General features: G+C 74.9%; 1 protein-coding gene and 2 non-coding genes across 8 annotated transcripts in view; 1 reads left to right on the forward strand and 2 right to left on the reverse strand.

Annotated features, from left to right (window-relative positions):
* Window positions 1-570: 570 nt before the first annotated feature.
* TRNAS-UGA (transfer RNA serine (anticodon UGA)) lies at window positions 571-652 on the reverse strand. Its single transcript has one exon. It is a non-coding gene; the product is annotated as a tRNA-Ser (tRNA).
* An 814-nt stretch (window positions 653-1,466) lies between these two features.
* TRNAA-UGC (transfer RNA alanine (anticodon UGC)) lies at window positions 1,467-1,538 on the reverse strand. The gene has a single exon. It is a non-coding gene; the product is annotated as a tRNA-Ala (tRNA).
* Window positions 1,539-2,228: 690 nt separating this feature from the next.
* Window positions 2,229-16,780, forward strand: part of LOC125628640 (transmembrane protein 107) — a 36,724-nt gene continuing 22,172 nt past the window's right edge. Inside the window, exons 1-6 of one of the 6 annotated variants that reach the window (XM_075123807.1) lie at window positions 2,229-2,318; window positions 2,667-2,778; window positions 8,874-8,942; window positions 9,203-9,270; window positions 10,945-11,045; window positions 14,077-14,173. In XM_075123807.1, coding sequence (XP_074979908.1) covers window positions 2,692-2,778; window positions 8,874-8,942; window positions 9,203-9,270; window positions 10,945-11,045; window positions 14,077-14,173 — 422 coding nt within the window. In that variant the 5' untranslated portion in view covers window positions 2,229-2,318; window positions 2,667-2,691. The other 5 variants (XM_048833871.2, XM_075123808.1, XM_075123809.1 and 2 more) reach the window with 5 other exon arrangements.

Raw genomic sequence — 16,780 nt, forward strand, 5'->3', positions numbered from 1 at the left:
CAGGCAGCACAGAGGTCTGAACCCCTCTGGCTCTCTGTGCTGTGGGGGGTCTTGCTCTGGGTTGGACAACACCAGCGGCTCAGTCCTGCAGGGGCCAGTTCCAGCCCGCAGCTGCCAACCCAGCCGGGCATCTCCGCGGTACCTCTGTCCCGGCCTCTCGGCGGCCACGTCCCTGCCGGCGTTTGGCTGGGGAGGCTGCTCTGCGGGGATCGGGGCTCCGGCACTGGGCTCACGTCCCCAGATTGGCCCCGGGGCAGGCTCCCACCAGAGCCGGGGCCACCCCAAGTGGTGGGTTTTTGGCTGGAGAGTCGATGACGGGTTTGTTGGGTGCCCTGGGTCAGAGAGCGAGTCCTGAACGCTGGCCTCCCAGGGCGTGTGTCTTCAAGTGGCGGGGGATCCCCTCGCCAGCCCCACTGAGGAATTTGGGGGTCATTCCCCCTGGCCCCAGAATTTGCTTTTCCTGAACCCAGTAGTGCCAGCCCACAGGTCCCTGCCTGGCATTTCACCGCCGAAAATGCCCTGAGCTAGCGAGATCTCCAGGCATCACCTTGCTGAGCAAAATCAACTAACCGCTGTGAGCAGGATTTGAACCTGCGCAGGGAAACCCTATTGGATTTCAAGTCCAACGCCTTAACCACTCGGCCATCACAGCTGGGTGATAATAATGTTTCTCCCTCCTGCTGTAGAAAGTCTGTTCTTTGTGGGTGCAATGGGGGTGTTATGGCTCAGAGCTCTGGCTTTCTAAGTAGGTACATTTCTGCGGGGGTGAGTAGATTGGTAAATAGAGGGGGGTGTCAGCGAAGGGGTGCATAGACAGCTCGGGTAGGGGTAGATAGAGAGATTCTGTTTCTTAACGTTTACTTTATGAAAGCAAAACTCGACGAGAAATACATTCTTTCCAGATTTCCCCCCTCTGCCCGTAGTTTCAAGACTCAACCATTCTTCAAACGCAGTCAGCGAGGAGCCTTCGCTGACCATGTTGTTTTGTATGTTGACTGGAGCGTAGCCAGGTGTAAATCATTTTGCCCCTTCCAGATTGAAGCGTAGTTGGGTGTAAATCGTTTTGTCCAATGATGATGGAAGGATAGTTGCAGATAAATCATTTTGTTCCTTGCTGATTGGAGTGTAGCTGGTGTCAATCATTTTGCCCCTTGCTGATTGGAGGATACCTGGATATAAATCATTGTGTTCCTTGCTGGCTGGCGAATACCTGGGTATAAATCACTTTACCTGTTGCTGATTGGCAGATACCTGGGTATAAATCATGTTGTTCTTGCTGATTGGTGGACACCTGGGTATAAATCATTTTGTTCCTTGCTGATTGGCAAATACCTGGGTATAAATCATTTGCCCATTGCAGCTGGATCTTGCCTTTACTGAAACCTTCATTTTTTCAGCTCCTCATGAGAGCTGCCTGGAGTTACAGCCTCACAGGGAAACAGCTCTAGCTGCAATAACAAAACCTCTGGAGATGCCGGGGATTGAACCCGGGGCCTCATACATGCAAAGCATGCGCTCTACCACTGAGCTACATCCCCCACACATAGCTGAGCCCTACCCCTGTGAGAACTCCTCTCTATGCCTGGTTCTCAGCCCAGCTCCCCTGGTCCATTCCCTACCCCATCCACCGGGAGAGCCCAGGGCCGATCTCACACCACGTTCTGCCCCCAGGGTGCGGTCAGGACTGGGCATGGGCCTGGGGTTAAGAGGGACTGGACAAAAATTTGGAGATGGGCCTGATGCGGGGGGAGAGGCTCCTTGAAGCTGTGGGAGCTGGATTTGCACTCAGCATACTGGAAGCCTTTAAGCCTCATGGATACCATATGACCCTAGGAGGAGAGGGGGACCTGTATGGCCCTGGGGGATGGGGTCTCTGTATTGTCCTGGGGAGGGGGAGTCCCTATATGTCCCCTATGGCCCTGGGGAGGGGAGTCCCTATATGTCCCATATGGCCCTGGGGGCAGAGGTCCCCTATGGCCCTGGGGAGGGGAGTCCCTATATGTCCCTGGGGGCAGGGTTCCCCTATTGCCCTGGGTAGGGGAGTCCCTTTATGTCCCCTATGGCCCTGGGGGAGGGGGTTCCCTTTTGCCCTGGGGAGAGGGAGTCCCTATATGTCCCATATGGCCCTAGGGGAGGGCACAGAACAGGGGGGAGGGGCCCCTGCCCTTCTTCCTGCCCTCACTCAAGATGGCGGCATGGGGCTCGCCGTCGCCGGCTGCGCCGTTCTCGCGGGATCTCCTCCGAGCGCACGGGCGCGCTCTCTCGATCTATCGCTCTCTCGCGCGCGCAAGCGCTCGGGGCGGGGCCGGGAGCCGCTGGTCGGTTGCCAGGGGCAACGAGGGGGCCTAGGGCCGGGGCGCGGAGCCTGAGCGAGAGAGAGAGAGAGAGAGAGAAAGAGAAAGAGCCCGGGGTGGGCGCGCGGGGCTGGGATTCCAGCGGGTGGGGCGCGGGGGAGGGGGAGCCTCTATGGGGGGGGGCGCGGGGGGGGGGCTCCACGGGGGGGGGGGGCGATGCGGGCAGGGGACGGGGGGCCGTGAGGATGGGGGGGTCCCCTGGGGGTCTGTGGTGGGGACGACGGGCGATGGGGGGGGCTCCCCAGGGCGGGGGGCCCGGTGCTGCCTCCGGTCACCCCGGCCTCACGCCTTCGCTCCCCCCGCCCCAGCCAGGCCCTGCCACGGGACCCCCCGGCCGATGGCGCTGGTCAGCGGGCTGGTGCCGGCCCGGTTCCTGACCCTCACGGCCCACCTCGTCCTCGTCATCAGCCTCTTCTGCTCCCGGGTAAGAGACCCCGACGGCGCGGCGCCCCCGCCCCGACTGCCCGCCCGCCCCGTCTGCCCGCCCGCCCCAGCGACCCCGCCCCGGCCCGCCCGCCCCGACTGCCCGCCCTGACCCGCCCGCCCCGACTGCCCGCCCCCGACCCGCCCTGACCCGCCCGCCCCGTCTGCCCGCCCCGACTGCCCGCCCCAGCGACCCCGCGCCCCCGCCCCGACTGCCCGCCCGCCCCGTCCGCCCGCCCCGGCTGCCCGCCCCAGCGACCCCGCGACCCCGCCCTGACCCGACTGCCCGCCCCCACGACCCCGCGACCCCGCCCTGGCCAGCCCGCCCGCCCCGGCCCGCCCTGACCCTCACGGCCCACCTCGTCCTCGTCATCAGCCTCTTCTGCTCCCGGGTAAGAGACCCCGACGGCGCGGCGCCCCCGCCCTGACCCGCCCGCCCGCCCCGGCCGGCCCTGACCCGCCCTGACCCGACTGCCCGCCCGCCCCGACTGCCCGCCCGCCCCGTCCGCCCGCCCCGGCCGGCCCTGACCCGCCCTGACCCGACTGCCCGCCCGCCCCGTCCGCCCGCCCCGACTGCCCGCCCCAGCGACCCCGCGACCCCGCCCTGACCCGACTGCCCGCCCCCACGACCCCGCGACCCCGCCCTGGCCAGCCCGCCCGCCCCGGCCCGCCCTGACCCGACTGCCCGCCCCAGCGACCCCGCGACCCCGCCCTGACCCGACTGCCCGCCCCGACGCCCCCGCGACCCCGCCCCGACCCGCCCGCCCCGACTGCCCGCCCCAGCCCGCCCACCCCGACTGCCCGCCCCCGACCCGCCCTGACCCGCCCGCCCCGACCCGTCTGCCCGCCCCAGCGACCCCGCGACCCCGCGACCCCGCCCCGGCCAGCCCGCCCCGGCCAGCCCACCCCGACTGCCCGCCCACCCCGACTGCCCGCCCCCCCCGACTGCCCGCCCCGACCCGTCTGCCCGCCCCGACCCGCCCGCCCGCCCCAGCGACCCCGCGACCCCGCCCCGGCCAGCCCGCCCCAGCCGGCCCGCCCTGACCCGACTGCCCGACCCCGCGACCCCGCCCTGGCCAGCCCGCCCGCCCCGGCCCGCCCTGACCCGACTGCCCGCCCCGACGCCCCCGCGACCCCGCCCTGACCCGCCCGCCCCGACCCGTCTGCCCGCCCCGTCTGCCCGCCCCAGCCCGCCCGCCCCGACTGCCCGCCCCAGCGACCCCGCGACCCCGCGACCCCGCCCTGGCCAGCCCGCCCGCCCCGGCCCGCCCTGACCCGACTGCCCACCCCGACGCCCCCGCGACCCCGCCCCGCCCCGCCCGCCCCGACTGCCCGCCCCCGACCCGCCCTGACCCGCCCGCCCCGACCCGTCTGCCCGCCCCGACCCGCCCGCCCCGGCCGGCCCTGACCCGCCCTGACCCGCCCGCCCCGTCTGCCCGCCCCGGCCCGCCCGCCCCGACTGCCCGCCCCAGCGACCCCGCGACCCCGCCCTGACCCGACTGCCCGCCCCAGCGACCCCGCCCCGGCCCGCCCGCCCGCCCCGTCTGCCCGCCCTGACCCGACTGCCCGCCCCAGCGACCCCGCCCCGGCCCGCCCGCCCCGACTGCCCGCCCCCGACCCGCCCTGACCCGCCCGCCCCAACTGCCCGCCCTGACCGCCCCGACCCGCCCTGACCCGCCCGCCCCGACTGCCCGCCCCAGCGACCCCGCGACCTCGCCCTGACCTGCCCGCCCCGACTGCCCGCCCCCGACCCGCCCTGACCCGCCCGCCCCGACTGCCCGCCCCAGCGACCCCGCGACCTCGCCCTGACCCGCCCGCCCCGACTGCCCGCCCCCGACCCGCCCTGACCCGCCCGCCCCGACTGCCCGCCCTGACCGCCCTGACCCGCCCGCCCCGACTGCCCGCCCCAGCGACCCCGCGACCTCGCCCTGACCCGCCCGCCCCGACTGCCCGCCCCCGACCCGCCCTGACCCGCCCGCCCCGACTGCCCGCCCCCGACCCGCCCCGACCCGCCCGCCCCGACTGCCCGCCCTGACTGCCCGCCCCGACTGCCCGCCCTGACCGCCCGCCCCGACTGCCCGCCCCCACGACCCCGCGACCCCGCCCTGACCCGCCCGCCCGCCCCAGCGACCCCGCCCCGGCCCGCCCTCCCCGACTGCCCGCCCCCGCCCCGCCCTGACCCGCCCGCCCGCCCCGACTGCCCGCCCCGACTGCCCGCCCTGACCGCCCGCCCCGACTGCCCGCCCCCACGACCCCGCGACCCCGCCCTGACCCGCCCGCCCGCCCCAGCGACCCCGCCCCGGCCCGCCCGCCCCGACTGCCCGCCCCCGACCCGCCCTGACCCGCCCGCCCCGACCGCCCGCCCCGACCGCCCGCCCCCGGCCCGCCCTGACCCGCCCACCCCGTCTGCCCGCCCTGACCCGCCCGCCCGCCCCAGCGACCCCGCGACCCCGCCCCGGCCAGCCCGCCCCAGCGACCCCGACCGGACCCGACTGCCCGCCCCAGCGACCCCGCGACCCCGCCCTGACCCGACTGCCCGCCCCCGCGACCCCGCGACCCCGCCCTGACCCGCCCGCCCGCCCCAGCGACCCCGCCCCGGCCCGCCCGCCCCGACTGCCCGCCCCCGACCCGCCCTGACCCGCCCGCCCCGACTGCCCGCCCCAGCCCGCCCGCCCCGACTGCCCGCCCCCGACCCGCCCGCCCGCCCCGGCCCACCCTGACCCGCCCACCCCGTCTGCCCGCCCTGACCCGCCCGCCCGCCCCAGCGACCCCGCGACCCCGCCCCGGCCAGCCCGCCCCAGCGACCCCGACCTGACCCGACTGCCCGCCCCAGCGACCCCGCGACCCCGCCCTGACCCGACTGCCCGCCCCCGCGACCCCGCGACCCCGCCCTGACCCGACTGCCCGCCCCCACGACCCCGCGACCCCGCCCTGACCCGCCCGCCCGCCCCAGCGACCCCGCCCCGGCCCGCCCGCCCCGACTGCCCGCCCCCGACCCGCCCTGACCCGCCCGCCCCGACTGCCCGCCCCAGCCCGCCCGCCCCGACTGCCCGCCCCCGACCCGCCCGCCCGCCCCGGCCCGCCCTGACCCGCCCACCCCGTCTGCCCGCCCTGACCCGCCCGCCCGCCCCAGCGACCCCGCGACCCCGCCCCGGCCAGCCCGCCCCAGCGACCCCGACCTGACCCGACTGCCCGCCCCAGCGACCCCGCGACCCCGCCCTGACCCGACTGCCCGCCCCCGCGACCCCGCGACCCCGCCCTGGCCCGCCCTGACCCGACTGCCCGCCCCCGCGACCCCGCCCTGACCCACCCGCCCTGACCCACCCGCCCCGACTGCCCGCCCCCGCGACCCCGCCCCGGCCCGCCCGCCCCGACGCCCCCGCCACAGCGACCCCGCCCCGGCCGGCCCACGCCTGCCCGCCCCAGCGACCCCGCCCCACGCCTGCCCGCCTGCCCCGACGCCCCGGCCGACCCGCCCGCCCGCCCCGCGCCTGCCCGCCCGCCCCGACGCCCCGCCCCGACTGCCCGACTGCCCGCCCGCCCCGACGCCCCTGCCCCGGCCGGCCCGCGCCTGCCCGCCCCGACGCCCCCGCCCCAGCGACCCCGCCCCACGCCTGCCCGCCCGCCCTGACGCCCCCGCCCCGGCCGGCCCGCGCCTGCCCGCCCGCCCCGACGCCTCCGCCCCAGCGACCCCGCCCTGGCCGGCCCGCGCCTGCCCGCCCCAGCGACCCCGCCCCACGCCTGCCCACCCGCCCCAACGCCTCCGCCCCGGCCGGCCCGCGCCTGCCCGGCCGGCCCACGCCTGCCCGCCCGCCCCGACGCCCCCGCCCCAGCGACCCCGCCCCGGCTGGCCCACGCCTGCCCGCCCCAGCGACCCCGCCCCACACCTGCCTGCCCGCCCCGCGCCTGCCCGCCCGCCCCGACGCCCCCGCCCCGGCCGGCCCGCGCCTGCCCGCCCGCCCCGACGCCCCCGCCCCGGCCGGCCCGCGCCTGCCCGCCCGCCCCGACGCCCCCGCCCCGGCGACCCCGCCCCGGCCGGCCCGCGCCTGCCCGACCCAGCGACCCCGCCCCACGCCTGCCCGCCCGCCCCGACGCCCCCGCCCCGGCCGGCCCGCCCGCCCGCCCCGCGCCTGCCCGCCCGCCCCAACGCCCCCGCCCCGGCCGGCCCGCCCCGACGCCCCCGCCCCAGCGACCCCGCCCCGGCCGGCCCACGCCTGCCCGCCCCAGCGACCGGGCCCGCGCCTGCCCGGCCGGCCCGCGCCTGCCCGCCCGCCCCGACGCCCCCGCCCCAGCGACCCCGCCCCGGCCGGCCCACGCCTGCCCGCCCCAGCGACCCCGCCCCACGCCTGCCCGCCCGCCCCGACGCCCCCGCCCCGGCCGGCCGGCCCGCCCCGGTCGGCCCGCGCCTGCCCGCCCGCCCCGACGCCCCCGCCCCGGCCGGCCCGCGCCTGCCCGCCCGCCCCGACGCCCCCGCCCCGGCCGGCCCGCGCCTGCCCACCCGCCCCGACGCCCCCGCCCCAGCGACCCCGCCCCGGCCGGCCCGCGCCTGCCCGCCCCAGCGACCCCGCCCCACGCCTGCCCGCCCGCCCCGACGCCCCCGGCCCGCCCGCCCGCCCGCCCCGCGCCTGCCTGCCCACCCCAACGCCCCCGCCCCGGCCGGCCCGCCCCGACGCCCCCGGCCCGCCCGCCCCGATGCCCCTGCCCCGCGCCCGCCCGCTCCGACGCCCCTGCCCCGCCCGCCCCGACGCCCCCGCCCCAGCGACCCCGGCCGGCCCGCGCCTGCCCGCCCCAGCGACCCCGCCCCACGCCTGCCCGCCCGCCCTGACGCCCCCGCCCCGGCCGGCCTGCCCGCCCGCCCCGCGCCTGCCCGCCCGCCCCGACGCCCCCGCCCCGGCCCGCCCGCCCGCCCCGCGCCTGCCCGCCCGCCCCGACGCCCCCGCCCCGGCCGGCCCGCCCCGACGCCCCCGGCCCGCCCGCCCGCCCCGACGCCCCTGCCCCGCGCCCGCCCGCCCGCTCCGACGCCCCCGCCCCGCCCTGGCCCGCCTGCCCGCCCCGACGCCCCCGCCCCGACGCCCCCGCCCCAGCGACCCCGCCCCGACGCCCCCGCCCCGCCCTGGCCCGCCCGCTCCGACGCCCCCGCCCCGCCCTGGCCCGCCCGCCCCGACGCCCACGACCCGCGCCCACCCTAGAGGGGACAGGCCCCGGGCCCCATTACGTGCCCCCATTCCCCCGCCGTCCTTGCCCTTGGGCTGGGTGGGAGCCCACGCCCCCTAGAGGGCAAAGGGCCTGTTTCCCGGTGCCTGTTCTCACCACGAGGGGTTATTTCCCTGCTGGCTCCTCCCCAGCACTCCTCCACCCCAACGCCCACGACCTGCGCCCAGACGGCCCGCCCGCCCCGACACCGTGCCCCTGCACGACGCCCATAACGCCCATACCTCTGCAGCACACCTGCCCACACATACAGCATGCCCACCCATCCACCCCGACAGCACACACCTGCATGACACCCACAAGATACCCCCATGTAGCACACTCTGACAATGCACACCAATGCAGCACTCCCTTCCAGAGACACCCGCCCACCCTGACAACACACAGCCCTATGGTGCTCGTGAGGTCCGCCCATACCACATGCCTGCCTGCTCACCCAAGGGTGTACACCCCTGTGACATACACCTGTACGACATGTCTGCCCCGATGACACATGCCTTTATGACACCCGCGCCTCCGATGTACACCCGTACAACACGCCGACCCTGATGACACACAGCCGCATGATCCCTGTGACGTACCCCCATACGACGACCATGCCTGCAACACACACCTGCCCTTACAACGTCCATGCCTACAGTACATCCCCGTACCATATGCCCATCCTGACAATGGCTGCCTGCCCCAACGACGCACACCCATCCATGTGACGCACCACCCGTACAACGTGCACAGCTGCCCCGGCAACACCTGCCTGCCATTACCACGCACACCCCTGGGACACACATACCGATCTCCCAGCACGCTCACCACCTAACCCGGTGCACAGGATCCTCCAAGGCCACCCCTCGCACAGCAGGGCCTTCCATCTCTCTCACACATCAGGCCTCTCCCAGCCCCCAGCGTGTGCACCTGGACGCACGCTCACCGCGCACACACGGTCGCTTTCCAGAGGTGAGAGGAGGGGTGTGGGGAGCGCTGGCTGCAGGGATCCGGTAGGGGTTGTGGCTGCAGGGAGGTGGGCAGCCACAATGTGGATCAGGACTCCTGGGTTCTCTCCCCGGCTCTAGGAGGGGTGTGGGGGCTGGTGGGTTAGAGCAGGGGAGGGCTGGGAGTCAGGGTGGCATCCTTTCCCCTGCCTCTGCTCTGCCCCCCCGATTCTACCCCAGCCTGCCCCCCCCGCAGGGCTGCTCTCACCGCCCCCTGTCTTCCAGGACAACAACGTCCTCGCCTCGCTGCCCCTGCAGTACAGCCAGCAGCAGTATCAGCGCCAGGACCTGGAGTGAGTCAGCCAGGGCCTGTGGGGCGGACGGGTCTGGGTCTGCAGGGGGACGAGGGGCACCTGGGATGGCAGGGGGACAGGGGGGAGGAGGATGGGCCCGGCAGGGCATGGAGGGAGGAGGATGGGACTGCAGAGGGGGTGGAAGTGGGCTCAGAGAGGTGGGGGAGGCATGAGATTGCAGGGGGCTGGGCCCGTGGGGAGACCGGGGCAGGCAGAAGGGGCCTGGGAGTGAGGGAAGGCAGGAGGGGGGGGGGGCGGGCTGGCCCAGGCAGAAGGGGCCTGGGAGCGAGGGAAGGCAGGAGGGGGGGGGGGGGCTGGCCAAGGCAGAAGGGGCCTGGGAGCGAGGGAAGGCAGGACCTGGGGGGCGGGCTGGCCCAGGCAGAAGGGGCCTGGGAGCAAGGGAAGGCAGGACCCGGGGGGACAGGCTGGCCCAGGCAGAAGGGGCCTGGGAGCGAGGGAAGGCAGGACCCGGGGGGGGCGGGCTGGCCCAGGCAGAAGGGGCCTGGGAGTGAGGGAAGGCAGGACCTGGGGGGCAGGCTGGCCCAGGCAGAAGGGGTCTGGGAGCGAGGGAAGGCAGGACCCGGGGGGCGGGCTGGCCCAGGCAGAAGGGGCCTGGGAGTGAGGGAAGGCAGGACCCGGGGGGCGGGCTGGCCCGGCCTGGGAGCGAGGGAAGGCAGGACCTGGGGGGCAGGCTGGCCCAGGCAGAAGGGGCCTGGGAGCAAGGGAAGGCAGGACCCGGGGGGACAGGCTGGCCCAGGCAGAAGGGGCCTGGGAGCAAGGGAAGGCAGGACCCGGGGGGACAGGCTGGCCCAGGCAGAAGGGGCCTGGGAGTGAGGGAAGGCAGGACCCGGGGGGGCGGGCTGGCCCAGGCAGAAGGGGCCTGGAAGCGAGGGAAGGCAGGACCCGGGGGGCGGGCTGGCCCAGGCAGAAGGGGCCTGGGAGTGAGGGAAGGCAGGACCCGGGGGGCGGGCTGGCCCGGCCTGGGAGCGAGGGAAGGCAGGACCTGGGGGGCAGGCTGGCCCAGGCAGAAGGGGCCTGGGAGCGAGGGAAGGCAGGACCCGGGGGGACAGGCTGGCCCAGGCAGAAGGGGCCTGGGAGCGAGGGAAGGCAGGACCCGGGGGGACAGGCTGGCCCAGGCAGAAGGGGCCTGGGAGCGAGGGAAGGCAGGACCCGGGGGGCGGGCTGGCCCAGGCAGAAGGGGCCTGGGAGCGAGGGAAGGCAGGACCCGGGGGGCGGGCTGGCCCAGGCAGAAGGGGCCTGGGAGTGAGGGAAGGCAGGACCCGGGGGGCGGGCTGGCCCAGGCAGAAGGGGCCTGGGAGCGAGGGAAGGCAGGACCCGGGGGGCGGGCTGGCCCAGGCAGAAGGGGCCTGGGAGTGAGGGAAGGCAGGACCCGGGGGGCGGGCTGGCCCGGCCTGGGAGCGAGGGAAGGCAGGACCTGGGGGGCAGGCTGGCCCAGGCAGAAGGGGCCTGGGAGCGAGGGAAGGCAGGACCCGGGGGGCAGGCTGGCCCAGGCAGAAGGGGCCTGGGAGCGAGGGAAGGCAGGACCTGGGGGGCAGGCTGGCCCAGGCAGAAGGGGCCTGGGAGCGAGGGAAGGCAGGACCCGGGGGGCGGGCTGGCCCAGCCTGGGCCCGTGTAACCCTGTGTCTCCCGTCCGGCTGTCGGCGCTGACCCCAGGCTGGTGGTGGCCCTGTCAGTGACGCTGGGCTTGTTCGCCGTGGAGCTGGCCGGCTTCCTCTCCGGGGTGTCCATGTTCAACAACACGCAGAGTCTGCTCTGTATCCTTCCGCCCTGCTGGGGGGGGGAATGAACTCTCCCCCTCATCCCCCGTGCGGGGTTACAGCATCCCCCGGGACCTGCCTGCTTCCCCCCCCCCCCGGCACAACGACTGTCGTCCCCAGGGGGCGCCACCACTGATCTGCACTTGCTGGCTCAGGGGCAGGGGAATGGGGCGCGGGGCCTGGCCCCTGTAGGGGGCGCCAGCTCCCATCCAGGCCCAGGGCGGGGACTGGCTGGCTCGGGGGGGCGGGGAATGGGAAGGAGGGGGTGTCACTCAGCTGACCCCAAAGATCACCCTGGTTAGCACTGTTGGCATCCACAGCGGAGAGACCAGGGCCTGGATGGGTCCGGGAGAGAGGGGACTGGCAGCCCCCGCCCTGCCCCAGCGGCATCCGCCCCCACATCGGTCCCCGTTGTTGGTCCCTGACTCTGCTCCCCCCCCCCAGCCATTGGGGCCCACGCTGCCGCTGCCGTGGCCCTCCTCTTCTTCCTCTTCGACCAGTGGGACAGCAGCCTCTACTGGTGGATCTTTGCCTTCTGCAGGTCAGTGGCGCCCCCTGCAGGAGCCGCAGCCCCTTCCCTCTGCCCAGCGTCAGAGACTGGCGGGAGCACAGCACTCCAGGAACCGGCGCCCCCTGGGGGGACAGGCCCCATTCCCTGCCCCCTGAACCAGCCGTCCCTGCCCTGGGGCCAGACAGGAGCCGACACCCCCTTGAGGGGACAGGCCCCTGCCCCATTCCCCGCCCCCTGAACCAGCCGTCCCTGCCCTGGGGCCGGACGGGAGCCCACGCCCCCGAGAGGGGACAGGCCCCGTGCCCCATTCCCCGCCCCCTGAACCAGCCGTCCCTGCCCTGGGGCCGGACGGGAGCCCACGCCCCCGAGAGGGGACAGGCCCCGTGCCCCATTCCCCGCCCCCTGAACCAGCCGTCCCTGCCCTGGGGCCAGACAGGAGCCGACACCCCCTTGAGGGGACAGGCCCCTGCCCCATTCCCCGCCCCCTGAACCAGCCGTCCCTGCCCTGGGGCCAGACAGGAGCCGACACCCCCTTGAGGGGACAGGCCCCTGCCCCATTCCCCGCCCCCTGAACCAGCCGTCCCTGCCCTGGGGCCAGACAGGAGCCGACACCCCCTTGAGGGGACAGGCCCCTGCCCCATTCCCCGCCCCCTGAACCAGCCGTCCCTGCCCTGGGGCCGGACGGGAGCCCACGCCCCCTGGGGGGACAGGCCCCTGCTCCATTCCCCGCCCCCTGAACCAGCCGTCCCTGCCCTGGGGCCGGACAGGAGCCGACACCCCCTTGAGGGGACAGGCCCCTGCCCCATTCCCCGCCCCCTGAACCAGCCGTCCCTGCCCTGGGGCCGGACGGGAGCCCACGCCCCCGAGAGGGGACAGGCCCCGTGCCCCATTCCCCGCCCCCTGAACCAGCCGTCCCTGCCCTGGGGCCAGACAGGAGCCGACACCCCCTTGAGGGGACAGGCCCCTGCCCCATTCCCCGCCCCCTGAACCAGCCGTCCCTGCCCTGGGGCCAGACAGGAGCCGACACCCCCTTGAGGGGACAGGCCCCTGCCCCATTCCCCGCCCCCTGAACCAGCCGTCCCTGCCCTGGGGCCAGACAGGAGCCGACACCCCCTTGAGGGGACAGGCCCCTGCCCCATTCCCCGCCCCCTGAACCAGCCGTCCCTGCCCTGGGGCCGGACGGGAGCCCACGCCCCCGAGAGGGGACAGGCCCCGTGCCCCATTCCCCGCCCCCTGAACCAGCCGTCCCTGCCCTGGGGCCAGACAGGAGCCGACACCCCCTTGAGGGGACAGGCCCCTGCCCCATTCCCCGCCCCCTGAACCAGCCGTCCCTGCCCTGGGGCCGGACGGGAGCCCACGCCCCCTGGGGGGACAGGCCCCTGCCCCATTCCCCGCCCCCTGAACCAGCCGTCCCTGCCCTGGGGCCAGACAGGAGCCGACACCCCCTTGAGGGGACAGGCCCCTGCCCCATTCCCCGCCCCCTGAACCAGCCGTCCCTGCCCTGGGGCCAGACAGGAGCCGACACCCCCTTGAGGGGACAGGCCCCTGCCCCATTCCCCGCCCCCTGAACCAGCCGTCCCTGCCCTGGGGCCGGACGGGAGCCCACGCCCCCTGGGGGGACAGGCCCCTGCCCCATTCCCCGCCCCCTGAACCAGCCGTCCCTGCCCTGGGGCCGGACAGGAGCCGACACCCCCTTGAGGGGACAGGCCCCTGCCCCATTCCCCGCCCCCTGAACCAGCCGTCCCTGCCCTGGGGCCGGACGGGAGCCCACGCCCCCGAGAGGGGACAGGCCCCGTGCCCCATTCCCCGCCCCCTGAACCAGCCGTCCCTGCCCTGGGGCCAGACAGGAGCCGACACCCCCTTGAGGGGACAGGCCCCTGCCCCATTCCCCGCCCCCTGAACCAGCCGTCCCTGCCCTGGGGCCGGACGGGAGCCCACGCCCCCTGGGGGGACAGGCCCCTGCCCCATTCCCCGCCCCCTGAACCAGCCGTCCCTGCCCTGGGGCCAGACAGGAGCCGACACCCCCTTGAGGGGACAGGCCCCTGCCCCATTCCCCGCCCCCTGAACCAGCCGTCCCTGCCCTGGGGCCGGACGGGAGCCCACGCCCCCGAGAGGGGACAGGCCCCGTGCCCCATTCCCCGCCCCCTGAACCAGCCGTCCCTGCCCTGGGGCCAGACAGGAGCCGACACCCCCTTGAGGGGACAGGCCCCTGCCCCATTCCCCGTCCCCTGAACCAGCCGTCCCTGCCCTGGGGCCAGACAGGAGCCGACACCCCCTTGAGGGGACAGGCCCCTGCCCCATTCCCCGCCCCCTGAACCAGCCGTCCCTGCCCTGGGGCCGGACGGGAGCCCACGCCCCTGAGAGGGGACAGGCCCCGTGCCCCATTCCCCGCCCCCTGAACCAGCCGTCCCTGCCCTGGGGCCGGACAGGAGCCCACGCCTCCTAGAGGGCAAAGGGCCTGTCTCCCGGTGCCTGTTCTCACCAAGATGGGTTATTTCCCTGACGGCTCCTCCCCAGCACTGGCCGCTCACTGCAGTGCCTCCATCTGCCTCTCCTTCTTCATCTTGGAGCGCTGGGAGAGCGCCACCTACTGGTACATCCTGGCCTTCTGCAGGTAGATGCCCCGAGGGGGAGGGCTGGGGTGGGCCCCTCGGGAACGTCCTGCCCACGGCAGAGCCCCTGGCACTGACCCCGCCTGCCCTTGTGCCCCCAGCGCCCTGCCCGCGGCCTTCGAGATCCTGCTCTTCGTGTCCGTCTTCGGGTTCAAGAGGAAGCCCCTGTGAGCCGGAGCCGGGCCCCCCGGGAGGTCTGTTCCGCTGGCCCCAGAGGCTCTGAGCCGGGGGGTGGATACGCCGGACGGGGCGCTCGCCAGCGCCCGCTGCTGCTCCTCAGCCCCACAGGCCCGGCGCTGGACGGGGCAGCTGGTGGTGGGGTGGCTGCATGGGGCAGTCAGGACCTGGTGCTCTGCCTCTAGGGGGCAGGGCTGAATTAGCCCCCTAGGAGCCTGCAGCGAGCTGCACCAGGATGCCCCAGTGGCGGCAGGCGGTACTGCACCCTGCGTCAGCCCCATGGGACCCCGCAGCGCCCCCCAGGGGCCACAGGCGGGACTGCACCCTGCGTCAGCCCCATGGGACCCCGCAGCGCCCCACAGGGGCCACAGGCGGGACTGCACCCTGCGTCAGCTCCATGGGACCCTGCAGCGCCCCCCCAGGGGCAACAGGCGGGACTGCACCCTGCGTCAGCCCCATGGGACCCTGCAGCGCCCCCCCCAAAGACCCTCCATGGCAGCCCCTGTGCATGGCAGTGATAGGATCAGTGGGGTGGAGCCCCTAAGGAGCGTCTGACGCAGCGAGGGAGAAGAATTATTCCTGTTTCGACCAGCTGCTCCCCCTCTGGCTGTGTCCCCCTCCCCCTGGCCGGGGCCGACGCCATGCCCCGGACCCTGCCCTGCCCCATGAATAAAGCTGACTTTCCTAGCCAGAATTGGGGTCTGTTCCAGTCTGCTCCCCGTTCGGCTGTGGGCTGGGGGGCAGAACTCATGGCGGTGATCCCATGAGAAGGGGGCTGATTCGCAGAGGGTGCTCTCCCTTCACAGTCACTGCTGCCCCACTGGCCCCAGGGGGCTGTGCATCAGGTTTGAGGGACAAATGCAGTGTGGGGCTGGGGCTGGGCTACCCCCAAGGGGCTGCGGGTCGGGAGTGAGGGGCACTGGCAGAGCTGGGGGGGCAGGGGCTGCGGGTCAGGAGTGAGGGGCACCGGCAGGGCTGGGCTAGCAGGGGTGTGGGGCGGGAGTGAGGGGCACCGGCAGGACTGGGGGGGGCCCAGGGCCCGCAGGGGTTGTAACAATTCCTAGTGGCTGCTCCAGGCTGGAGTTAAGCTCCAGCGGTTGCAGCTTCTCTCTGACCTTGGCTTGGTAAACGCTCCCACCACCCAAATGCAAAAACCCCTTGAACCCAGGAAGCCCACTTGGGAATCCCACCCTGTGGGGCGCCCTCAAGCCCTTTCGCCCCCCTCCGGGGAAGAGCTGAGAAAGAAAAGGGGCCACCAGCAAATTACACAAATGGTGCACAAACCCCTTAGGCCACCAAAAATCCAGTCCCGTTCTTAAAAAAGGGAAATTGTATTAAAACCAAAAAGAAAGCCTGGAAATGAGGCTTTGGCTGGATTTGAAAGGAGCCGTTCCGAACATCAAACGGGACCCCAAGCTCAGTCAGGGGGGTCTGGGCAGCGCCCGGCGCGACGGGGCCCCAATCGCGGTCGGGGGGTCTGGGCGGCGCGACGGGGCCCCGAGCTCGGTCGGGGGGTCTGGGCGGCGTGACGGGGCTCCGAGCTTGGTCGGGGGGGGGTCTGGGCAGCGCCCGGCGCGACGGGGCCCCAATTGCGGTCGGGGGGTCTGGGCGGCGCGACGGGGCCCCGAGCTCGGTCGGGGGGTCTGGGCGGCGTGACGGGGCTCCAAGCTTGGTCGGGGGGGTCTGGGCAGCGCCCGGCGCGATGGGGCCCCAAGCTTGGTTGGGGGGGGGTCTGGGCAGCGCCCGGCGCGACGGGGCCCCAATCGCGGTCGGGGGGTCTGGGCGGCGCGACGGGGCCCCAAGCTTGGTCGGGGGGGGTCTGGGCAGCGCCCGGCGCGACGGGGCCCCAATCACGGTCAGGGGGTCTGGGCGGCGCGACAGGGCCCCGAGCTTGGTCGGGGGGGGTCTGGGCAGCGCCCGGCGCGACGGGGCCCCGAGCTCGGTCGGGGGGTCTGGGCGGCGCGACGGGGCCCCGAGCTCGGTCGGGGGGTCTGGGCGGCGTGACGGGGCTCCGAGCTCGGTCGGGGGGGGTCTGGGCAGCGCCCGGCGCGACGGGGCCCCAATCGCGGTCAGGGGGTCTGGGCGGCGCGACGGGGCCCCGAGCTTGGTCGGGGGGGGTCTGGGCAGCGCCCGGCGCGACGGGGCCCCAATCGCGGTCGGGGGGTCTGGGCGGCGCGACGGGGCCCCGAGCTCGGTCGGGGGGTCTGGGCGGCGTGACGGGGCTCCGAGCTCGGTCGGGGGGGGTCTGGGCAGCGCCCGGCGCGACGGGGCCCCAAGTTCAATTGGGGGGGTCTGGGCAGTGCCCGGCGCGACAGGGCCCCGAGCTTGGTCGGGGGGGTTCTGGGCAGCGCCCGGCGCGACGGGGCCCCAAGCTCGGTCGGGAGGGTCTGGGCAGCGCCTGGCGCGACGGGGCCCCGAGTTCGGTCGGGGGG

The sequence above is a fragment of the Caretta caretta genome, chromosome 28, assembly GCF_965140235.1.
Source record: "Caretta caretta isolate rCarCar2 chromosome 28, rCarCar1.hap1, whole genome shotgun sequence".
NCBI lineage: Eukaryota > Metazoa > Chordata > Testudines > Cheloniidae > Caretta > Caretta caretta.